The sequence below is a fragment of the Megalops cyprinoides genome, chromosome 9, assembly GCF_013368585.1.
Source record: "Megalops cyprinoides isolate fMegCyp1 chromosome 9, fMegCyp1.pri, whole genome shotgun sequence".
Lineage (NCBI taxonomy): Eukaryota > Metazoa > Chordata > Actinopteri > Elopiformes > Megalopidae > Megalops > Megalops cyprinoides.
In genome coordinates, this window is record NC_050591.1 from 3,022,527 (window position 1) to 3,048,540 (window position 26,014).

Below are 26,014 nucleotides of genomic sequence, written 5' to 3' on the forward strand. Positions count from 1 at the left end.
CACACACACACACACAGGCACATGCACAGATGCACATACACATACATGCACGCTACCAAATGCACACATTAACAAACAAGTATGCACTATTTTTTTTTTTTTAAGACCCACCACCACCCCCCCTCTTCGGAGGACAACTTTATTTTTAATAAGGCAATACATTCTTAATAATATACTTATGGATATCCATAAAAGGGGGGGATTGTGTATAGCACACCATACAGAATGTGAAATAAAGAAAACAAGACAAAACAAAGTGACGAGTAAGACGATACTCGATACAATAGCACAGGACTGGGAAGACAGGACTAGACAGTTGACGAACATGAAGAGGCAAGTTATTAGAGATTGAGTAAAGTAAGCTATGATTCACATTGGGTGGTCACGGTTTAGGGATGCTGAAGGAGGTTGTCAGATATATTCTGCAAGAGTGTAAGTGACATGTGTCTATGTGTATGTGTAATTGTGGTAACTGATAGGCAAAATAAGTAAATAAAATTTAAAAAAAGGGGGGGGGGGGGGGTGAACCGAGAACAGGAAAGTTAGGGGTCAGGGGGTGAGGTGGGGTGGGGGGAGGGGGGGCGTCAAAAAAAGGGGAGCAGGGTTGTATGTGTCTGGTAATATACACAGCTTGTAGTTATGTTTGGATTGAATTTAGAAAAGCTAGAAATGGGTACCAAATGTCTTCAAAGGCTGACATTTGGTTCTTTTTGTGAGCATTACTTTTTTCCATTGAAATGTATTCTAAAATTAGATTAGTCCAGTGAGTGATGTGACAGGATTTCCTTGATTTCCAGTTTTGGAGGACTACTTTCTTAGCAACAGTTAGAGAAATGAGCAACGGATTTCTGAGTTTTGATGGGATGTGAACTTTGGAGATATCACCAAGGAGACAGAGTGTTGAGGATTGTGGGATTCTGTAGCTCAGGATAGTGGAGAGTGTCTCAGTAACCGTGATCCAGAAAGACTGAACTGGTTGACAGAGCCAGATGGCGTGAAGATAGTTGTCTGTGCTACCTGAAGTGCATTGTGAACAAATATCTGTGTTGGCTAGTCCCATTTTTAACTTTTTAGTTTGAGTGATGTGAGTTCTGTGAATGACTTTATATTGTATGAGTTGCAGGGTTGTGTTAGTGGTCATGGAGAAGGTATTCTTACAGATTTGTTCCCAGAAATCAGGGTTGGGAGAGAGGGTCAGGTCAGCTTCCCACTTGGTTGTTGGTATTGTTATTGTATTATTTGAGTTGGAGATCAGTGTATATAGTTTGGAGGTTCATTTTTTAGAGTTATTGATTTTCATGAGTTCATCACCTAATTGAGAGGGTTGTAATGTGTTGTTGGTTGAACTGGTTTTGTCTTTAATTCTGAATCTAAGTTGTTGATATTGAAGGAATTGGTCTCTCCCAACCCCATATTTCTGTATGAGTGTGTTGAATGATATGAGTTGATGATTCTCAAACAGGTGGTGAAGGTGTGTGATTCCCTTTTGTGCCCATGTGGAGAACTTATTTAGTGCTAATGATGATTTAGTGATTTGATTCGTTTTCCACCAGGCTGTCAGAGTTGTAGAGATGGTAATGAGTTTACAGTAGTTAGATTTTTTGATTGATTGTGGGAGGAAGGGGAGGTCTGCAATTGAGATGTTTATACATTGGTTTTGTTCTAGTTTCAGCCAGAGGTAATTGTATTTGTGTATTTGGATCCATTTGACTAAGTACTGTCATTGATTTGCGAGGAAGTAGTGAAGGAAGTTTGGTGCCTCGAGCCCGCCATATGATTTTTTATTTTGTAGTGTTTAGAGTGAAATACTGGGTTTTTGGTTTTTCCAGTAAAATTGTGCTGTTAATGAATTGAGTGTTTTAAACCATCTGTAGGGGTAGTGGGGATCATAGAAAACAGGTAGTTAATCTGGGGTAGGGTTTTCATTTTGACTGCGGCAATTCTTCCGATGAGTGTGAGAGGGAGTTTGGTCCAGCATTTGTAGTTGTCTTCAATTTTTCTGAGGAGGGGAGTATAATTGAGGTTAAAGAGCTCTGACAGCCTGGGGGAGATATTAACCCCTAGGTACTTGATGTTGCCAGTGTGAAGAGAGAGGGGAGATGAAACTGAGGGGGCAGTTTCACCCGTGACTAGGTTCAGGCTAAATTGCTGTCACAGTGGGGTGTCGGTCAAGACACAGGAGTCAGGTTCCGGGTTCAGTTGTTTATTGGATATTTGGAAATGGGTGGATCTGGGCGTGTGTGTTGTATGTGTGTGGTTTCCTGTAAGTAAGCAGGGAGAATAAATCAGGACTGATGGTTACATGGTGAATGTGCAATATACAAACAGGCATTCAAGCAGTGTTGCAGAAGTACATTGCACCAGGATAACATTGTATGGGACACACAGGCTTTGACTGCATTAATGGCTATGGAAACATTTATACATCAAGGACACACTACCTTAATTAACACACACACACACCCTTCTCTCTCTACAGGCAATTGTATTACAACCAGTTGAACTTAGGCATACTACTTACTTTGGCACAGACGCACACAACAACAGCACAATGCTTGGTCCCCAAGGGCTTGGTCTCCCCAGTTCTTCACCTCCCAGGTATTGTTGCGGTACTGAGGTGGGGGTCACCACCACCTTTATATTGTGCCGTATCCTTGGCCCTATTGAGGCCCTGATTGGTGGCCGAAGGATACGGGCAGGTCCAAGGGCAAATGATGACCTGGGGGCCCTCCTTGGGGGTGCGCCTGTGCCTCGAGTTACCTGTGGGGGTCCTGCTGATAAGGGGAGCAGCAGGACCAGTTTGGGCAGGTTTCAACTGAGTTGTAACCAAGTGCCTGCGAGAGATGGGGGTGGTGCACAAACAAAGACAAAGACAGAAACAGAAACATGTGGCCCTTTTCTACTGGAGAGTCCTGAGCTCCAGAATCCCAGGCATTCTCTGAGAGGGGTAATACGACTGATTTATTCCAGTTTATAGTGTAATGTGAAATTTTGGAGAATTTATTGATGATATTGAAAGTTTCTTCAAGTGATACGTATGGGTTCTGTAAGTAGAGTAGTAGATCATCTGCATATAGACTGATTTTGTGTTAGCTACCTGGATTCCTTGGATTTTTCTGTTCTGTCATATTGCTGCTGCGAGTGTCAGTGCTCCGCCTCCTTAGCTGTTGTGTTTTTGTTTTTCCTTGCCCATGTGCTTTTGTTTTCCTTGTGTTTTAGTCCTGCCCCGCTCCCCGCCCGGTCTCCGCCTGCCTGATTGCCTGCACACCTGCTTCCCATTCCCTCGTCTGCCCTGCCCTATATCTTCCCTGCTTTTCCCTGTCCTGTTGCTAGTTCGTCACAGTGTTTTTCGCCTGTTTCGTCCCCGCCGCTTGCGTTTTGCTTCTGTCTGCCTGTTTCTCGTTTTTTGACCCTGCTCTTTCCCAGACCTCGTTTTTGCCTGCCTCCTTGTCTCGTTCGCCTGATTGCCTGCCTGTCCGGTTCCCAACCTTGCCTGCTCCAGTTTCCCAATCCTCGCTCTGCCCACGGACTGCCTTCCGGTTTTCGACCCTGCCCGTTTTCCGATTAGCGATTCTGCCTGACGATTCCATTAAAGACGCTTGGAACCCGAAGCTCCCGTGGTCCGCACCTGAGTCCCTGCCTGAGCCTTGACAGCGAGAGGTTAAATGAAAATAGCAAAGAGAGAAGGCGAGAGTGGGCATCCCTGTCTGGTGCCCTGGTGCAGTGTGAAACTTGGTGAAGTGATTCCGTTAGTGTTCCATATGGTGACTCTGGGTGATGTGTACAGTGTTGTAATCCTGTGGATGAACGACTCTCCAAAACCAAACTTGTGTAATGTGTTGAATAAAAAGGACCAATTTACCTTGTCAAAAGCTTTTTCTGCATCAAGTGAAATGATAATGGTTTTCTGTTGGGTTTGTTGTGATATATTGATTAGGTTGAAAAGTGCGTATATTATCTGTCGTGTCTATTTTTTATGAAGCCTGTCTGATCTGGGTGAATGAGCGTGGGGATGGTTGCTAGTGCTTTGGTGATAACTTTCAAGTCAGTATTCATTAGTGAAAGAGGTCGGTAGTTAGAGGGGTGAGTTGGATCTTTGTTGGGTTTTAATAGTAATGTCATAGCAGCAGTATTCATGTGTGTGGGTATGGTGGAGGAAGTTTTTATTTATGTAATTACTCTGTTGAATAGTGGTGATAATATGTCCCAAAAATGTCTATAGAATTCAGCTGGTAATCCATCTGGTCCGGGAGATTTGTTACTTGGCATGTTGTTGAGAGCTGTGGTGAGTTCACTGAGGTTAAGGGGTGCATCTAGAAAATTAATTTGTTCAGCAGTTAATTTGTTAATTAATTTGTTCAGCAGTTTCGCTAAGGTCAGATTGTTAAAGAAAGCATCAATTTCAGATTGTGTGGGTTGGTGAACAGAGGAGTAAAGATTGCTGTAAAGTTTCAAAATACGTTGTTTGTATCTTGCGGGTTCTGAGTGATGGTTCCTGTAGAGTCCAAGATGGATGGGATGATTGATTTCTCTTTTTTGTGTTGGAGTAGATTTGCCAAATATTTACTGTTTGCTTTATTACTGTATTGAAAACCATTATATTTCAGTTGATTAATTAGAAATTGTGTTTTTTTCTGTATGATATCTTCAATTTGTGTTTGGAGTTCTTTTAATTAATTTTGTTTTGGTTCACTGGGATTGCAGGATATTTCGTTTGTTAAGTGTTTGATTCATTGTTCTATTGTATTTTCCAATTGTTGTTGCTGTTTTTTCCTATGTGAAGAGTATGATATGATTTTTCCTCTGATTACGGCTTTCCCAGTTTCCCATAGCAGTGAGGGTGAGGTGTCTGGAGAGTCGTTCATCTCCAGAAAGAATGCCCACTCTCGCCTTATGAATGTTATAAAACTGGGGTCTTCTAGCAGTGAGCTATTGAAGCGCCAACTTGTTGGAGTCTTAACATATGTTTGTGTATTTATAGACAGAGACAGGAGCATGATCACTGATCACAATTGGGTGAATTGTGTTATTTGAAATCTTGGGTATAAGCGAGTTACTGACAATAGGTCGATTCTAGATGAACATTGGTGAACTGATGAGAAGTATGAATATTCCCTTAAAGATGGGTTTCTCATTCCCCAACTATCGCTAAGGTCATAGTCCTCCATATATTGCTTTATTATGTCAGTAGAGTGCCAGTTCCTTGAGTTGCCAGAGGTGCTGGAGCGGTCGATTGTGGGGTTAATGATGGTATTGAAGTCTCCAGCTATAATGAGGTTGTTTGAACTGGACAGTATGGAAAAAAGGTTATGGAAGAAAGATGGATCATCATTGTTAGGGCCATAAATGTTTGCCAGTGTGAATGTTGTATGGTTGATGGATATGTTAATGATGATGAATCTTCCATCTGGATCAGTGATTAATTGGTTAAGCGTAGACTGAATATTTTTATTTATTAAAATTGAAACACCTCATTGTTTACTGTTATATGTTGAAGAAAATAATTTGTCAAATTGTTTGAATTTAAGGTACTGTACTTCTGTGTCTGTTAAGTGTGTTTCCTGTAAAAGACAAATATCAGCCTTTAATTTTATGAGATGGTTAATTACTTTAAGTCTTTTGGATTGAGTACGGAAGCCGTGTATATTCCATCTTATCAAGTTAAGTGGTTGCATGTATACATGTCAGGTATATCCAAGTTGTGGGCTAGCTGTATGCATGTATGGGTTAAGGAAGAAGTGAAGCAATGAAGAGGTAGGGAAAGTGTTGAAAGGGGTTGGATTGAAGGAATATAATGTGCGTGTTTTTGGTTGTTAGTGTTTGGTGGATGTGTCTTATGTCTCGCATAACATGTTTTCCAGCATTTGTGCATGAAGTTAAGCTGAGAGGTAATTGTGATGTCAACCATGAACACAAAACTGATAGACGCTAGACAAGGGGATCCTACATAGAGACAAGGACTGACGAGAGAACAAGACATAAACAAGCAATACAAAGAAAGAAGTACATGCCTTATCAGAGATTAGAGTTGATGAGGGAGAGGGAGAAAGAGAGAGAGGGGGAGGGAGAGAGAGAGAGAGAGTGTGTGTGCGTGCGTGCGTGTGTGTGTGTGCGAGAGAGAGAGAGAGAGAGAGAGAAGGGGGGGATTGAGAAAGGTGCTAAGGGGCAGTAAACAAACAAAACAAAAAAGATAGAGAGCAAAAACTAAATAAATAAATAAAATTTTTAAAAAATGGTTAACTCAGGAGAAGTGTAGGTGATGGGCTAGCTAATAATGCTGTAAGCCTACAGAGGTGTCAGAGAAGATTTATTTATTTATTATTTATTTATTCAAAAGAGCCATGGTGTTATTTCAGGGCTTCGGAATAATTGTCCATTTATATAGAGTTTATCGACTACCAACACTGCACGTATGTTGTTTCCTCGGTTTTCCTTTAATATGGGGTAGAGAACTTTCCGTCGTTCGTTTATCTCCCGTGGGAACTGATCGTTCATTCCATAAGTGGTGTTCTTGAGTTGTTTTCCTTTGCTTTTGACCAGTTCTTTTTGTTGATAGTGTTCGAATTTTGCGATGATGGGCCTAGCTTTATTGTGCTCTTGCTGTTTGCCGAGACGGTGAACTCGGTGGAAGGTGATGTTTTGGACAACGTCGCCGGGCAGTTTGAGTTGAGTTAGCATGAAGTTTTTGATTTGCAGTTCTGGATTGTCGGGTGAGGTTTCTGGAATGCCTGAGAAGATGAGGTTATTGCGCATCGAGCGTGTTTGGATGTCTAGAATTGTTTCTTTCATCTGTTTGTTTTCGGCAGTGATGTTTTGCATTTGTTGGGTGAGTGTTGTAACATTAGTTTGCAGTTCCTGATTGAATTTTTGTAGTGTTTTGATTTGGTTGTGGGCAAATTCAAGACTGTTATGCATGTCTTTTAGCTCCTCAAGTATTGACACCAACATATCCAGTTTTTTGTTAATGCTCGACAGCACACTAACCTCAACTTCGGTGGTTTGTAGATCAGCTGTGTCCGTTGCGGAGTCTCTTTTTCTCCTCTTGGAGTTGGGTGTGTTTAAGTCCTGGTTAGAGTCCATGCTTGACTGCAGGTGGAAGTAGTGATCGTCGATGAAAGCCTCCAAGTCCGTTAAATCCTCCAGAATATAATCAGTGTGTAGCTTGTTTTGTGTGTTTGGTAGTCGATGAAATGTTGATTTGTCTTAGTGTAACAGGAATATGCACCCCAAATTACAAGAATGCCCTAGGTAGTTTTTTTTTGTTAGGCTATTGGATGGATAATGACCTAAACCCAGGCTGTCCAAATAAATGGAGAAGGGAGGCTGTTACAGTCAATAAATAATCAATAATTTATTATTGTTCCATTTCATGTATATTTGTGTTCTCTCAGTCTTCAGTTAAAAAACAAGCGCAGCAGTATACATTCAGAAATGACAAAGGGAACACGTTAAACCAACAAGTGGCACACGGACAAAGATGCCGACACCAAGAATCCCCTCACTGAGAACCTGTGCCCACTTAACTGAAGCACAGTTGGGCCCTGAGCTAAGCAGTATTAAAAAAAACTGTGACAGATTATATTATGTGTACACACAATAGTTAAGAGCTATCAAGCATCACACTACACTGCACAGCAAGCACACAAAAGGTGCAACCCACACTCTTGCCACTAGGGCGTGTCCACACAATACTGCTATGTAACCTTCGGCCAACAGGATCAGTTACAGTCAGGCCACAGATCATAGAGAAGAGGGCAGTAAAGGGGCAAGAAAACAAAATAAATCAAAGAAATCGTTCAAAAAAAAACAAAAAAACAGAACAGAGAATCAGATACGCAGCAGCCGCACACAGGCGAGCCGCTGAATCGACACGGGCGAACCCGTGGCGGCAGGGAAAGCTAAGAAGGGGAGGGGAGGGGGGCAAACTAATCAGGGGCTATACTCTGCAGCCGGTAGAACCGGTCAACCAAACACTGACGCTACTCGACCGGCATTGATTGGACTACGCTAACCACTGCGTACACAACCTCAGTCAGTACAACACGTACACGCACCAAACACACTCACGCACACAATACAAAAGAAAAAAACACAAGACTGTAGAACAAAGCTGGCGGTGACGCTAAGCCAAATCAACAATAAAAGAAAAACGGGGAAAACAGTGATCAACTCCAGGTCCACAGCCACAACAAAATCTGTCGCAGGAAAGAGCAGATCTTAATATCCCAACAGCCTGGATGCCTATACCCGTATAGATCTAAATGATAGACTACAGAAGATGTACGTATATATGAGACTTCCATGCCTACCTTTACTCTCAGGGGTAAATGCTACTGATGACCCAGGGAAGAAAAAGAAGCCCGGAGCTCTCGGTGCACTACGGTACAACAGGTGAATGTTACTACCAAGTGGCGAGTGATAACATTAAAACTCACAAGCGTAGTGAATTGGGAACAAGATGAAAGCAGTTACCTCAAACTCGGCTGGAATAAACCCCACAAGCTTCCATGGACAACGGCACAGCTACCCACAACAAACAGCTTTTCAGGGACGCCCGCAAGAGTTTCACACAATCCCGAGACACTTCTAAATACCGGAGGAGGTTACGTGCACATTACGTGCCGTCGCACCAGGTGAACCTAATCAATTTAATCACTACCGGGGTTCTCTAAATACCGGAGGAGGTTACGTGCACATTACGTGCCGTCGCACCAGGTGAACCTAATCACTTTAATCACTACCGGGGTTCAACCGGCTACACTAGTCCGAAAAAAAAAGTTTAAATCACAGAGTAGTCTTGTCTTGCTGCGCTTGTCAACAGCTGGGCGCCACCATGTTGGATCTCATCTCTGCTCGATTCTCGCGATACTCACACCGTCATCCTCCTTCCCCCCCCCGTCATCCAGGTATGCACTAATATGCTTATACACAAAACACACATATGCACACATTCTCAAGTACTCACTCACTGAGGCATACATATACATACTGTATTAGACAATTATACAGGCACTGTCACACTTAGTTCATTTTAATTAGTATGGTTCCTGTAGGCTTCTGCATCAAATGTGCTGACACAAGATACCTCACACACATGTGTGCATGCAAGCACACACACACACACACACACACTCACACAGATGGGCAAAGATACATCAAAATGTATCTTGTTACAAAATACAAAATACCCCTCAGATAAATGTATCAAAATAAAATACTAAATACTGGTGCCAGAAAATGTTTCAAGATAAAATACATGTATTATTATGATATTAAAATAAATTTGTAACATTGGGCATTCTGAATTTGTACAAAATGGTAGAACATTCAGATTTTTATAGTGTACCCAAGGCTCTGTTGAGAGTGTGAACCCTACAGGAAGGAACAGGAAGTAGAATGCTACTATATCTAAGCAAAACTGTAAAAAAATAAATAAATAAATACTGTATATAAATAGTATGTCTTGTACAGTATGTAGAAACTTGCTCTCTGTCCAATTCAAAGACATGGTAGTTGTGATCCAACCACTTCAATTAGTAGCCTATTTAGCTGCCTTTAATAACAACTAACTTTTCAAATATTTCAAATATTTCTGGTGTTAACCGCCTCCTGTGCGGATGTATTATTCCTACAAATGAGAACAGTCTCTCAACCGGAGCTGAAGAGGGGAGGGTTGCGTTAAATCAAGCAAAAAGGAGCTTGATCAGTGCGTACAGCTCTTCACAGAAGATGAACTTGATTATGGAAATACTGTGAGTAGTGTGGGCTTACAAAATCACTGTGTGTGAGTGTGTCTAAATGTATTGTTCTTCATTTTAAGATGTATGTACATGATTTTTTTATGTTTTATGAATCATGGAGAAAGTATTTTGAAAATACAAAATTATTACACGTTAGTATCTTGTTTGTTTGTTTTTTAGCCCTGTCAAATACAAATTACAAAATACTCAAAAGTAAATTAAATACTTATTTCAAATACAAGTAACAGAAATACTGCCCACCTCTGCACATACACACACACACACACACACACACAAACACACAAACATATGTGATTATGACATACACACTCACAGACATAAGTACTCTTACACATGTGCTCACACAAACACAAGCACACACATACATTCACACACCACACACAAACACATGCATAGACACACACACACACACACACACACAATGTAGCAGCCTCCAGAATTAACAATATTAACACCAAGTTTTATATTAACTCATATACACAGGAATGGTCAAAGCAAGTCAGCAGCTGTTACCTGCATGCTTGGCCATGATTAATTGTACAAACCTCCAATTACAGAATTTTGAATGAATGTGTCCAAACCATCAAAAATATTATCATATGGTAAATACATGCAACTTGCACATATTAATGAACCAGCTTACACAGAGGAAAAAAATGGAGTCAGACTTCAAATTATATAAAGTAGAAAAACTCCTCTGTAACTGATTCTCCCTACAGATAATAAATTCCTACATTAAGTCATTATTGGGAGCATAAATCAATGTCTTTGCATTCCTCTGATGCCCCGACATTGCTAAGTTCCTTTCCCAGTCGCTGCATGGAGACAGCGCACCTTATTGCTCAAACAGGCCAACATAGCCTGAATTGAATCCTTTGTTTCTCAAAATTGCTTGTCAGCATGTGTCAGCCCTCTGTGTATTATATTTCTATCATGCAGTGAAACTGGAAAAGAGGCACAAAGCTCGCCACCTCCCACCTTCTATTCACTTTTGCTGCCGGGCATGCTGAAAAGCTGAGCTCTTGCCACTGGAGGGCCTGAGGTTGTGCAGTGTCATGGGGCGTTTGGGTGAGCACTTGCCGCCCACCACAGAGCATGATTTAGTAATGTCCTGTGAAGAATCCAGGACCCCCATCTTGCCTCTTCTGAGTTGTGGCATTGGTGACACCTTCCAAAAGTCAAGAGTGCTTTGCCCCTTTTCTAGCCCTACCTATCACCTGTCAGGGAGCTCTGTTTTGGCTTAACAGCTGCCTTTGCATAAATTATAGATCTGTCAGAGACTGCAAAACTCTGACTCAAATTTCAAACCATCTGCTTTTCCAGTTTCGTACTGTGGTGTGTGCAAGAGACAATCCTGAAGGAAAACATTAGGGTTTTAATTATCAGTCAGAAGTGCTAAAGAAATGCATTGTCTTTGTATTTAAATATTTAAATAACTGCCCACAATGAGTTGAAACGTAGGAGAAGTTACATTATTATTATATATTAAAGGAAGAATCAGTAAAATAACTATCTATAATTATGGCAGGAATACTCAACCCTGGTCTTGGAGGGCCACCATATTTGCAGGGCTACTCTAACCTGGTCCTGGAGGACTGCAGTGCCTGCAGGCCCACTCTACCCTGGATTTGGAGGGTTGAAGTTTTCAGCCAGACAGTTTTGCATCTGATTTAACTAATCATTGCCCTGATTGTAGCACCTCAGCCTGCATTCTCAGTTGAGAGGAAGAGCTGCTCAGCTGCTAAGGAGAAGAGTGCAGATGCTTTGAGTTAAGTTGTTACGCTGAGCTATATCGGCTCAGAGACAGGCTGTTTGTGGCTCAGTGTAAATGTGTGTGCCCTTTTATATTGATTGTAGCACACTTATTCTTGGTTTTTGCTTTAAAACTCCATAGAAAAGAGTATCTAACAAATCAATCTCATGTCACAGGACACACTCACACACAAAAGCATACTGTGTTGACTTGTGCATGTGTGCATGTGTTTGGGAGCATGGGAAATGGAGGTTAGTGGGGCAGGCACTCAGACAAAGTAGCTTTTCTGTACTTAGACATAAGGCTTCTGCTGAGGGTCTCTAGCAGTCTCATCCCACCCACAGCTCCACCTCCAGTGGCCACAATTCTCCTTTGAGGAACACATCTCACTGTTTAAGCAAGCTCAGGCGTGTGTGGGATTTTCCCCATGTGCAGCCGTGGCCATTCCTCAACACTACAGAAATACAGCCATTACTGTGGACATAAACCAGTCCACCTCACTGCTGGTCGCTGCAGGAAAATGTGAATCGGATAAAACACAGTGACAGCCGCTCTCATAGAGGAATGGCCTCATGGCTCAGGCTGGTGTGCCCGTCCATCCCAAGTCGCCGACAGTGTCCTTCACACTGTTGGCTCCTTCACCCATCAACCTCCAAGTGAAGCAGCAGGGGTTGGGGTTGGCTAGGGGGAAAGGGAAGAGTCTTGCAAGATCAAGCGTGACATTGAGCATGAGATGGAGCGTGAGAATGACCAGAGCAACTGCAATGTCTCCCAAGTCGTCAAACGAGCCTGACGGATTATGCCGTTGCTGCATTTTTTTTTTGTTGCTTTTTTCTTTGCCACCTCACGCCTGCCTCCTTCATGCCTCAGAAGTTGCTAATGAAGAGATGGGATTGTAGGTGCTGTAGCACTGCTGGTGGGCCCATTTTATCTGTACATGTGGGCAGAGGTGGACACCCCAACTTCAGAAAGTAAAAGTCCTGCCACGTATTTGTTCTAGCCATTCACTAAACAAGGTGATTTCACTAATTAGCTCCTCTATCTGGCTGAAGAGTTGTGCTAATTAAATTCAGCTGGTGTAGTGCATGGGTGGAACAAATATGCGGCAGGACTTTTACTTTCTGAAGCCGGGGTGTCCACCTCTGCATGTGAGTATAAACTGCAATACCTGTGGGGTGTTGCCACCGCGCTTTTGTTTGATTGTTTGTTTTCTCAGCTGGGTCTCCCATCAATATCGCAGTGATCATCTGCGCAGGACCACAGGTGGGAAAAAAAAACAAAGCAGGGTGGAATCAGTAACTCCAACAGCATATCAAGCACTCCACACCACCGTTTACCCACCTCAGAAGATTCGGCCATACGTACCATTCCGACTGACTCACCACAAAGTAAGCAGAAAGTTAGGCTCCCATGCACATCTTCTTCCATGTTTGCATTAGCACTAGTGCTAGCCTTAGCAGCCGAGTCAGCAGCTTCATCTGTTTCCTGATGTGTCTCACTTCCATGACCACATTCTTTTCTAATCGAAAACTCACCCTTTTCTTGTCTTCGCCCTCACACCTGTGCTCTCACTTTGAGGGCTAATTTGTAAGGACTGCTGTCTCAGCCCCCCTGCCAGCCACCAGAGGGCAACATAGACGCTTCCCATATTAACTGTGCACACCTGTATCCAATCTGTTGCATACCAAGTTAACTGTGCACACCTGAATCCCATCGGTTGATTACCTGTTGTCCTGTCTGTATATACCCTGTGTGTGCACTCCCTTGTTACTGAGTCTTGAAACTTCCTTGCCTTGTTTTTGTTGGATTTACTCTGGATACGGTTTGACCTTGCCTGTTTTTGGACTTTGCTCTTGCCTTGCATTTGAGTCTTTGCTGGATTGAACTGTTATCTTGTGTTAGATCTCCTGCCTGCCACAAGGCCACAAGACTGAACATTGCCCTGGTAAAGCCCTGTTGGTTCTCCAAACGCCTGTCTCTGACACTTTTTCCTTGTACTTGTGTCCCTCCATAGCCCTTGTTACACTAACTATTTCAGTTAAAACGGATATAAGTCAGAATGTCACTTGGGAGGAAGACCTATAGTCTTCATTCATTCTAATTTTTATTGGATTCATCATTCAAATACGGTCCAGGTCCCCATGTCCTGTTCTGTTGCCTTAGGACTTGTACAGTGGTATCTCTTTAAATTCTTGGTGAATGTTTGAATTTCAGTACAGCATCAATCCAGGGATCTTGAAAAATGGGCCTGCCATGCCTCATATTAAGACTATTGCACAGGTGAATCACGACAGCGTAATGAATTGGTTATGCATGGAAAAATGTATTTCAGTGTACTTAAATCATACAGACTGTGCTTCCAAGGTTCAAAATACTGTGGGAGACAGGTTATATAATTTTGTCTTACTGATTTGTGAAAAGTATCCTAAATTGTCATTTCCATTTACACATATTCAATAGAAACAAATACTTTTTTTCCCCTTTGTCTCCAATAGTGTTTATAGCCATCAAGGAACATTGCGTCCCGAAATACTGTACATGGGTGAAACTGCAAGTCACCACATAGCACAGAGCTCATTACTACATGTCTTGGAAGGCTGTCAAATCTGTTCACATTAAATAGGCCCATGATTTAAGGATGATGGATAAAGAGCAAAACATGCACCAAGGATCAAGGATATCTTTATTATCCCCGAGGGGCAATTTGTTGTACACCCAGTAGTATCCACACAGCATCAGACGAACAATAATAAATAAACAATAAACACAAATAAAAAAACAAAATAAAATTCCACTGGGTAAAGGACAATGACTTAACATAAAAATCACATTGAGTTATTTAGAAGGCCAATGGCAGCTGGGACAAATGAGTTCTTAAATCTGGTTTTCCTGCATGTTGGCAATTTGTATCTGTGGCCAAAAGGAAGCAACTTGAACTCCTTGAACAAGGGGTGGCTAGGGTCAGCCAGGATTAGCTGGGCCGCCTTCAAAGTCCTGACCTTGTACAGATTAGTTAACTCATTCAGGGTCATACCTGCAATTTTGCTGCACACTTTGACGATACCCTGCAATCTGTTTCTATTTTTGAGATTAAGTGACCCGTACCAGCTGACAAAGGAGAATGTGAAGACAGATTCAATAAAACAAGAATAAAACATTTTCATAAAAGTATTGTCAACATTAAAGCATCAAAGCTTGCGATAAAAATACATACACTGATGGGCTGTTCTACCAATCTAACATGAACGACCACAGCAGGACCAAAACAGACAGTGTAGTCCCTAGAACATTTGCTGCAGATTCTCGGAATATCCTGCAAAATACACAGGTGTTGGGATGTCCCCTGGCTCTCAGTCCAGGATCTGTCATCCCTCTACAGAGTATTTTCCATGTCACCGCAGGCAGTGCTGTTCTGTCACAGTGTGCCGTGCCTGTAATGCCCGACAGCTGCAGCCCGCAGTCCGGGATCCCACGCTACAGCCTCAAATGGGCTAGATATAGGTGCAGGTGCTTTTTTATCACATCAGTTTGTGGGGAACGATTCAATGCTCATGAAGCGGTGCAGCCCATTACATCAGAATGGCAGACACAGTCAAGTGTTTTGGGTCAGAGGCATTATGGGAGTCTAGGAGTGTGGGCAAGAATTTTGCTTTGTCTCCCTTATATGTAACATCTTGAATAACAGGGCACTTGCGGAGAACACAGAGGCTCTGTCAGACATTTCTCGGCTGGAGGCCCATCAGCCATGCATATGTTACATATGTCCCTCATTCTCCATGTCAGTAGGGTGCCTTGTACAGGATAAAGACTGTGACACTGAGAGGCATTAACCCTGTTTGTAAAAAAAAAAAAAACTCCACACCGCAGAATGCGAGGCTCAAGAATAAACAAATATTCTTTATGGAACTTCACGTCAATTTATTAACGTCGAGCCTATTTACGCACGGGTGTGTTGTTTGCCATCTTTGGGGTCCTCCCTATTTGTCATTTTGTGATTCGTTTTTGTTACTGCCATTCCTGGCAGAATAGGGGGAATCTGCTCAGAGAGCCGAGTCTGCTCGTCACCGCTGGAAATGCTACCGTGGAACATGCTGAAGCAAGCAGAGAACCTTTGCTCACATGATTTATTTATATTACAATGTAACAACTCCCGATTCAAAACAAGGAAACTACTGACAAAAGAGAGAAGCACCTGTCTTAATGTTTTGTAGCCAGCCTCCCCCTTCCCCCCCTCTTCACTTTCCCGGAGCTATTGTTGATGACAGTAATTGCACTGTGCATTCACATTCAACAGCAATCCCTGGAACACCCTGCTTCCTGTAAGCTTATTTTCATAACCCAAGGCAAAATGGGTAAGGGGTTTTTTATTTGTCTTTTTGGTGGGTGTGTTAATTTATGTACTCATTCATATCTTGGGGAAGGCATACAATGAGAACCTTCATCATGTCATGCTATGCATCATATTTACTTAGCTTCAAGACAGAAAGAAAGAACTTTAATGTGATGGCCCTCAGGATTTATGTCCTGTCTTTCCTGGAGTCCGCTTGGAATTATTTCCAGTGCTTCCCAGTTTCAGCTGCAGTGCATTCTTCCCTTCCTTATGCAGATGGACCAAAGGCGGCAATGTGATCAGGGAGGTGTCAGGTGACACCTATGAGGTGATTGTTGACCACTCTTTCTTCACCGAGCCTGTGTCCTGTGAGGTCACAAATCCCCTGGGCAGCACCAACGTTAGCCGAAACGTGGACGTCTACTGTGAGTTTCTCCTCCTCTAAGGTGGCAGGGAGTGGGCATAAATAGAATCAGCTTAGTGTTGACCTACCAATTGAAGATTTTAAGACCTAGAATTTGTAGCGGCTTGGACCTTAGTTGTGTTTTGTTTTCCCGTGTTGCTTTTGTTTGTGTTATTGTTTGATCCATGCTAATTGATCATTTACTGAGTATTCATACATATTATCAACAATAAAATATTGATCACAAGGAAAAAATCCAGAATTTCATGAGGATTAGGCTAGTGTGACAATTTTGATAACTCTCCATGTAGTATAAGGTTTTTTTGTCATTTGATCTAACATGTAGATCTGCATTCAGCCCTGTGATTTTTCAAGATCTTCATAATTTTCTGACACCTGCTTGAACTTGTTTTTCAAAACTAAGGATCAACCTCAGCATGGATATATTAAATCCAGACCTTAAGCAAATGTTGACAGCTAGACGTGTATTTCCTCAAACCAATATCTGATATGCTCATGGTCTGGAGGCTGACCAGCCCTTGCATTGCTTTGTTGCGTGGATCAAATGGTGTGGCATCCCTGTCTTTGCAGTTGGGCCCCGGATGGCAGCTGAGCCACAGTCCCTGCAGGTGGACCTGGGCTCTGATGCTGTGTTCAGCTGTGCTTGGACAGGCAACCCCTCTCTCACCATCGTCTGGATGAAGCGCGGCTCGGGAGTGGTGCGTATCCCAGCCGTGCCATGAACAGACCGTGGCAGCAACCCCATCCCCTTTGCCTTAAATATGCTCACCATGTTTATAGGCTAGAATGAGTGAAGAGCACTATAAAATAATATATTGTATTGTCATGCTGTCATGGCATTCCAGTCAAATCAACATCAATCTAACATGAAATCAAGATTTCATTAGTTGCTTTGTGTATCCTTGTGTTTGGGACATGGAACATCATTTCACAGTTCCAAGGTGTTCTAAACAGAAATACACATTAAATAATATAGTTTGCTGCAAGCATTAGCGTGTGATCTTTCTTGCAGCAAACTATTTTATGGTATTTAATGTGTATTTCTGCAGCAGTGAAGGAGGATGCCTACTGTGGTGGATAAAAAAGAAATTAGTTTTTGTATTTTGCTCTTTTCTCTTTGTTAAAGTAAATTGAACAGTGTGCATCTGTATTCTAAATGACATGGCAAAATTGCATTCATCAATGCAATGAAAGAGGGTAAAACTGGAGTTGTGAACCCCCTCCCCGCCCCAATCCTCTTTCAATTCCACTAATCCGAGTGCAGTTAGTTGTTTCACCATGAGCACCAAGGCATTCAATGGGACACACAGAAAGGTTGGTCCTTCCAAAAGTGAGGGGAGTTTTTTTTTTTCTCGGTCGAGCAAACCAAGAAATTTGTATCTTATTTCTGCCCACTGGTTCTGGTGCTCTGAAACAGGCCTACTGGAATATAAGATGTCAGAATCCCCTCCAATTGCTCAAATTGGATTTTATTAATGGATGAGGGGTCTATAATGCAATAAGCATAGCAGGATGGGGTCCACGCTGTCTTGAGTCAAGAAGCAGTGTTTTCCAGCTCATTCTCTATGTGACCTTTATCCACCCCCCCTCCCCCACCCCCGTGCTACCCCAAAAATTTCCTGTTGTGTGCCCCACAGGTTCTAAGTAACGAGAACATCCTGACGCTGAAGGCGGTGAGGCAGGAGGATGCTGGCAAGTACGTCTGTCGTGCCGTGGTCCCTCGGGTTGGCGCTGGTGAGAAGGAGGTCTCCTTGACAGTGAATGGTGAGCTCACTGGTTCAAGCACACAAATGCCAAAACAAGGTTCACCCACAGTAGTAAGTAGCAAAAGGGCCACAGCCATTTTAGCTGCTGAAAACTCCTGCCAGATGACTTTTGGGTACCATGTAAATAACTCTGATCCCCACAGGTTTCCAATATCTGCCCACATTCTTATATACTGACAAGACAGCTGAAGGGAAGGTCTGTCTCAGCCATATATGATCATTTATTTAAACGTGTTAGATGAACCCTGCCATCAACTTTTTTTTTTTTTTGGGAACTGGAATTTGGACATATACTGTATGTGGCACCTCAGATGCTATTGTATGTGATATTTCAGAACCAAAAGAACATACCAGTGTAACAAATGATACATTACAAGCTTGCATCGAAATCAATGCACCCTACTCCCTCTGAACAAAGTGAAAGGGATGACTCACAATGAAAGAAACCAGGAATCGCATCAGCCAAAATAATTTCAGTGCACATAAAATATAACCATTGGACTGAAGTCAAATTTATTCTCTTCTTATTCTCTTTCTTATTATACCTCTTATTCAGAGTGCCTTCCAGCACACCGACACATTTTTCTTTTTATATCTTAGTGCTATCTAAATACATGGCTTAGCTTATTTAAAAGCTATAACTGATATGATATGTTGTTGAATGATCATCACAGAAGCAGAATTCCAGTGATAGCTTCTATCTAATGGTATTCATATACAGGCAGGCTTGGAGCATTAGTTCCAAATAATTGGGTGTTCAAAAATTCTATGCTAATCCATAGTTATTAGAATCAGAACCAGGCAAGGAATAGTCTTACAGCTAATGAATATTCATGAGCACCTGCTATTATTGGACAATGCAGCGACAGAGTGTAACGTTTAAAATCAGACCCACAAAATCACTGCTATTGTATTATTTCTTACGTATGATTTTAGCCTGAACTAGTTTGTGATCTCAACTAGAGAATGGCTTTGAATTTACTGCAAGCACTGAGGCTTATCTGTGTTATCTGTAATATTAGGACTGTACTAGGAATCTCCTTTGATGAAAGTCTATATTCAGCAGTTGTATTTCTTTTGGCTCCAAGAATCAATGCCGTATTACTGAAAATTTGAAAAGATGTTATATGATAACATTACAATTACATGTTCACACATAACCCTCATGTGCACAGTAACTGTCTGGTTTTTGTATGAGGCCCATATGTAATGGTAGCTATGCCTTCAGAAACAGAAGAGCAGAATGGTGTCCATGTCTGTTTATTTAACTTGAAACCTGCTTCCATTTTAAATTGTGGAAGCATGTTTTCATGTTGATTAAATTACAGAGGAATAGCAGGAAGCTGGGAGCAAGGGTAGTGAATGATTACTGAATCAGTAGGAATAGAGGGAGGCCCACCAACTTTACAAATGACTTCATTACGATTGCTTGAATACTGCCCCACCATTGCCTGAGGAATTTAAAAGTGCTGCATTCTTCAGCAAGAATGTATGTGTAAACACAGGTGTCTAATTAAATAAATGAAAAAATTATGTGATCAAGAAGCAAATTTTTTGCATGGCATGTCATTGATGCATTTTTTGGTCTCACAAGAAGTTACAATGTGATTTAGCTGCTGTGTGTCACTAAGAGTGTTAACAGAAAAATTTGCCCACCCTTTTAAGCAGTGTAGTCACTTTTTTTCTCAGCAGACTCACACATGAGACTGTATTTTCTTTTTGTTTTTCTTTTTTTTAATTTATGTGCATATCCCTTTCTGGTTCTCATCTTCTGGCCTCAATCTGTCTGCCTTCGGAAATGGAATTCTTTTGTACTGTTTCAATCATTGAAATTCGCTACTTTCTCAAAGCCACTGAACCTTGTAAAATAACATTAGCTTGCACTAATTCCACTTGGCAAAGGTGGTTGTCGAGTCCCCACGTTGAATCTTGAGTTTGATGTGCTGGCATGTGCAGCCGAGTCTCCCAATGTCTTGATTATAAAGTCATTGTTTCCCTGATATGAAACCAGTACTCATCATCTCAAATCAGCCTGCTATCTTAAAGTTGAGCCTCTGGTTTAGTTAGAAGCAATACACGGGTTCTTACAGATGAATTATTACATTGTAGCCAAAAAAAAGATTTGAATGCTGCTGGCTTAAAACATCTACATTAATGACTTTGAAACTCAAGTATAAATATTATTACTCAAGGTGCATATAAGACTTTCAACTCTTCTCATGTCAGAGGTGAAGTTACCAAGCAACCATAGCAACCAAGAGATTTCAGGAGTAGGAATGAAAGATTGTTCTCTTAAAGACCAAACAGAGTACAGTTTCACTCTGGTGATGGGCAAACACTGACCAATAGCCATGCTTTTTGGGAGCTGGCTTGTGTCAGGGAGTATTGTCTTGGCAAGAATATTCATAGTGCATGGATGCGCTTATGTATGTGCGTGCATGTGTGGGTGTGTGCCTGCATGGGTCCTTGTACATTTTTGTATGTGTGTGTTTATTTGTTAATGTCTTTGTTTTTTCCCATTAAGTGTTGCCAGTCCTCAGCACTCCCACATAGTACGGACTGAGAAAGGAGACTGTTGTCTTTCCCTGGAGACCAGCGTTATTAATTAAAATTAAATAGCTAGCAGGGAAACATTTTATTTAGAAGCCTATTTCTGGGTACATATTGCTCCTTGTTGTTTAGTGATTCCTTAAGCATGTGGTTGTGCTTTTCTTTTGTGTGAGAACATTGGGCGTGTGCCTCTGTGTTTGCATATGTGTGTGTGTGTTTCTCTGTGTGTGTGTACAGGAGTGTGTGTGAATGTCTGTGTGTGTGTGTGTGTGTGTGTGTGTGTGTGTGTGTGTGTGTGTGTGTGTGTGTGTGTGTGTGTGTGTGCATGTACACAAATTCCAGGCTGTAGCCCAGAGAAAGAAGCACATTAACACATTAATAGAGGAAGGGGGCTGACGTTTCTCCCAGAGTCCCATAGGACGGTCAGTTTATTTCAGCTCGTTCCTGGGCAGCTGCATTCTAAACATTGCCTCATAAATATGCATTTCCTCTTCTCTACTCAAACCAGCACATGGCTGAGAAAAAGTCCCTTGAATTGATCAGTTAGCTATATAAGTGACAATAAAAGCACAGCATCACAACAGCTCCATTATGAGAGCAGCACAATAAAGCACAGCAGCTCTGAGGCACCTGGAAACAAGTCACAATGAGCAGGCACAGGGCTTGCACTTTCTGAAAGCACAGGGCGACCCACCATTATGCCTTCTTGGGTGGTGAAGGCTCCTCAGGGCTACAACCCACTCGCACTCATCCCTGCACCCAACATGGAAATCACCCCATGGTCCAGTACATCTGCCCAGGTCTTCCTTCCTTCTGAACATGCTTTTTTTGTTTTGGTTTCTTGTGATCAAAACCCAGTGCCATGTTCAGAAGCAGGCTATACTTTACAGTCAACAGCTATTCCTTAAGGTAGCCACGGTGGTGTTGATGTGAGGTCTCAAGGGTAGTTTTAAAGACTTTTGCATCAGGCCAAAATGGAAAGTCAATGGAATGATTCTAGGTCTCTGTTAACTTCTGTTAACTCCTCATTCATCCAAACATCCCTTGTGATTACAGCCACAGAAGTATGTTCATTCAATATTCTTCTATTAGAAACAGACTGAGCAATTAATGTCCAGGGGCTTGTTTGTTCTGTGCTGTTGAAGTGCACCCTGTTGAAGCCAGGCTGTGTGATGTGATGTGACTGTTTTGAAAGTGTTGAATGTAACCCTGCCATTGAATGTAACCCAGTCTTTTTATTAGCCACTGTTGGCAATGCAACAAAATGTCTGTTCTAACACAGGATAGTATTTTGTATGCTCTGTATGTTGTAGAGCTGCACAGTACTCCAGCAATCAAAGTGCCTTCAGCAAAGTGTACAGGAATCGTGGGCCTTATCTGCCCTCAGTGCACTAGCTTGTGGCGTCTTAGTGTGTGTGAGCGTGCGTGTGCAAGGCAGCCAGCTGACATGCAGTTGTTTTCCCCCCATAGGTCCCCCCACGATCTCCAGCACCCAGACGCAGCAAGCACTGCATGGAGAAAAGGGCCAGATTAAGTGCTTCATCCGCAGCACCCCTCCTCCGGACCGTATTGTGAGTCGTGTGACCTGATCCGTTACAGCACCACACCAGAGGGGATTTGAACTTGCAACCTTCCTGTTTAAACTGCAGTACCCTGGACACTGTACCAAACACTGTCTGCCTGGAGTGATGTGATCCATATGGCTGACAGAAGGATGGACATGTGGGTGGGGCTTGTCTGCTTAGGACCAGAAGCTTTGGGACAGCTTTGGGGTTGGGTCATTGGTGCTGGTTGGGTGCACTGGGTGCTGCTCCCTGATAGCTCACATGTAGTTTTCCTTAGAATATATATCAAACAGTTAGACAGATAAATCAATTAGGAGGCTTAAGGGAAAAAATCATTAACTGTGAGATTGAATCATAGGGAAGTAATTCAGATGGATATAACAGATATAGACATATACAATAGATATAGATACAGCGGACCATGGTTCAATTTGTGGCAGATGTGCTTGGCATGTCCAACCAAACACTTACACAGGGTTTCATGTTCTCATAGAGCAATGCTTTAAAGTAATTTCAGCTAATCAAGCAAAGTATAGTGTCCGTGCACATAATTTGTTTCTCATCAGACTGTAGAGGAATTCAGTGTGCTGATGAAATTAAAATGCATGCAATACTAATTTGCTATTTCTTTTACAAGAAACATAGGCCCAATTACAGATCAGTGCTTATAGAGAAGGCCAGCCCATTTGACAGTTCTTTCTTCTTCTTTCTTCTTTAATTCATGCTTACATCCTATCACCAGGAATCCCATCAAGATTCATGGTCCTTAGATACTTTCCTTTTAATCCCACTATTTACAGAGTTTGTGTGAGTGTGTGTGTGCATATGTACACCTGGGCATGCGTGTTTATGCGTGTACTTTCGAATGCTAATGTATAGTGTCTGCTTTGAAGCCTGTTTTAAATCTTGTTGTGAGAATCCGGCACTACAGTGATTATTGAGTGCCTACAAGATTTGATCCAGATTCCTCTCATTCACTTACTAAAATGTTCTCTTACTAATCTTTAGATGTATTTCTCATTACTAATATCATTCACCTACTAAAATTTAAACATATTTCTCATTCATGAAACATATATGAGTACTATTAATGCCAACATATTATCACTAAAAATGTACAGGCAACAATTTATCAATGAAAGGGTTTTTAACTAGGACATGTCATTTTTCTTTAGATTACCTTTTATATGATTATCTCCATCAGAAAGTACAATATGGAACCTAGAGGGCCTGAGTAAAAACTGTACCATCAGCATGCATTCACGTGAATTCTCTCTGCCCACCACCTGTCCTGTCCCACAACCCCCATCTCCATCCCCATCCTCCCGTCCCGGTGGCAGGCATGGTCCTGGAAGGAGACAGTGCTGGAGTCTGGAACATCGGGGCGCTACACGGTGGAGACAGTCAGCACGGAGGAGGGTGTCATCTCCACTCTGACCATGAGCAACATCGTCCCTGCCGACTTTCAGACCATTTACAACTGCACTGCTTGGAACAGCTTTGGCTCTGATACTGAGATCATCCGCTTGAAGGAGCAAGGTGGGAGGCCAGGTCCGACTGCTCTCCTTCTCTTTTAAAACCTATTTCCAGTGCACTGTGGCATGTTGCTGAATGCTGTGGCGCTGTGGTGTATAGATTTGTTTCTATGTATGGGTGGGCCTGCTGGGTGGGTTGGCTTTTGCCACTGTCATTTAACAGCTATAATTAATACCTGGCCTACTGTATGTTATAACAGAGGCAGCTTTTTTATGAAAGTCAAACTACAGTTCTGGGTGTAATCAGTAGCCAGCTTGATGCAATTAGCTGCCATCATGGTTTCAGGAATGATTTTAAGCCCTATGTGTTATTCAACAATTAGCTGCCATAATGCTTTCAGGAATTATTTTATACCTTATGTGTCATAAAACATTATAATCATTATAATTGTATAATTACATTGCCTCTCCATCTTTCAACCATATGCACTGGCTAGATCACTATGCTCAACTGACAGGCAACTGACTGTCCCCTTCCAGCGGGGTTGCTCCTCCTGGGCACAATGCCTATCTGTACTGGTCCCCCAGCAATGTAATGAATTTCCAACACAGACTGAAGACCTACTTTTTCTGCATCTCTGTTCTACCTCAGTCCCCACCCTTTAACCCCTGCTACTTGTACTAGTATTACTTGCCACTTATTTACTTGTAGTATCACTATTTGTTATGGATATTGTGAGAAGATTCAAATCATTTTAGGTGCATTTAGGTGTGTTGTCTAGTGTCAGATTAGTACAAGTCAACTTGTGGTAGTGCTTGAGTGGTGTTTGGCATGCACTCACTGGTCTGACACTGTTGCTCATATAGCTTGGATGGATAGACTTCTGTTCTCTTGGGCTGGAAGTCACTCTGGATAAGAGAATCTGCTAAATGAATGTATTGTAATGCAATGTAAGTATGTCAAGACTAAGATAATAAACAGTTTATATGGCTGAATATAACCCATTATGAACCGTGTGTTTAAAGACTCTCGATATTTGCATTCTGATATGAGCCCTTCATTGGAACAAGCAGTCCCTGCTGCAGTTTCTGTAAATAAAAATACATTGTTGACTTCTTTGGAAAGAACATTAATTAACACATTAAAATGATATTAAGCATTTGAAAAGTGCTTTGTTGTGTTTGCATTTGTTTAATGCAGCAGGATGTTATTAATCTGTGCACAGTCCAAGCCATGAAGCTCATGTTGATTGTCCAAGGCCAAACATGTATAAATTTTGATTATTCACCAAGCTGTGAATAAACTGCATTTCTGCCTTGCCATGGTTATCTATCTACAGTATGATGCCTCTATGTTGCTCCTCATGAAATGTGTGGTGCAGGTAACCAGTGGTGGGAGAAGGAGCCTTCACCTGCCCGAAAATGGGTGGAGCCATCAAATCAGAGTTTTGAACAAATCATGTCATTCTGCTGCAGAGAGTCAGAGTCTGATTGGTTTGTGTGAGCCAGCAGTTGCTGGCACACAGGTGCTGCAGCTATTATGGGGTTTAATGAATCCTTATCCTCTCGTTGCCTGAAAGGAGGCAGGCAGATTCTGAGATGCATTATTGTAGAGGGGTGTGTATGTTTGTCTGTCGCCCGCAGAGTCACTGCCTGTGGCTGTCATCATCGGCGTGGCTGTGGGGGCGTTCGTGGCCTTTATTGTCCTCATGGGGACCATCGGGGCATTCTGCTGCACGCGCTCACAGAGGAGTAAGTGTCCCCCTGCTCATATCCGGGAGCATAACAGCGCTTTCATACTGGCCGCACGTCAATGAGGGAAAGACAGGCTTGTAAGGGCTAGGGTCACTGTGTCTCAAGTGTGTCTCCCCTTTGCTTTTTTTTTAGAACTATTCCTCTCTCTGTGTAACTATCCCTCCCCTTGTAATCTTCACTGTTTTTGTGTGGAGCTAGAGGCCAGGCTACTTAGCATTTGCAGTTGCCAACATTTCCTGTGTCTGCTGTGTTAATCCTTACTAGCATTCAGCATGTTGTTGTTGTATACCACAGAAGATGCACACCTGGTTATGCCTTCTCTGCCTGTCTCCATCTGTCCTCACCAGAAAGACCTTGCAAGCAAAACTAACACAGAAAGTAAGATTTTATTATATGACAGTTAAACAATGACAGACTGTATGACATATGACAGACTATAAACAAATTTCCCTCTGAGCTGCCAGGCCTGTAGAATAATCTTTGAATTACATCTAAAACGCTAAACAATGTTTATTGCTCTGTAGTGTAGTTAATTTAAACTACCAAGGAAGTAAAAGTCCACTGTTAAAAGTGAAGAGAAACCTCAATGGTGTGTTGTTGTGGGGGGTGTCTGCCATAGCGGAGTTAGTCAGCTT

General features: G+C 42.1%; 1 protein-coding gene and 1 long non-coding RNA gene across 2 annotated transcripts in view; one reads left to right on the forward strand and one right to left on the reverse strand.

Annotated features, from left to right (window-relative positions):
• The window catches only part of kirrel3b (kirre like nephrin family adhesion molecule 3b), a 225,181-nt gene that overhangs the window by 195,638 nt on the left and 3,529 nt on the right, over positions 1-26,014 (forward strand). The window contains exons 7-13 of the mRNA XM_036537269.1: positions 16,121-16,269; positions 16,839-16,966; positions 17,906-18,032; positions 22,055-22,155; positions 23,490-23,688; positions 25,269-25,376; positions 25,674-25,757. Of these exons, the coding sequence (XP_036393162.1) occupies positions 16,121-16,269; positions 16,839-16,966; positions 17,906-18,032; positions 22,055-22,155; positions 23,490-23,688; positions 25,269-25,376; positions 25,674-25,757 (896 nt within the window). The remainder of the gene's footprint in view (positions 1-16,120; positions 16,270-16,838; positions 16,967-17,905; positions 18,033-22,054; positions 22,156-23,489; positions 23,689-25,268; positions 25,377-25,673; positions 25,758-26,014) is intronic.
• On the reverse strand, positions 6,147-9,118 carry LOC118783407. The gene is made up of 3 exons (XR_005005189.1): positions 8,473-9,118; positions 8,310-8,377; positions 6,147-8,195 (listed from the first exon to the last, which is right to left on the reverse strand). It is a non-coding gene; the product is annotated as an uncharacterized LOC118783407 (long non-coding RNA).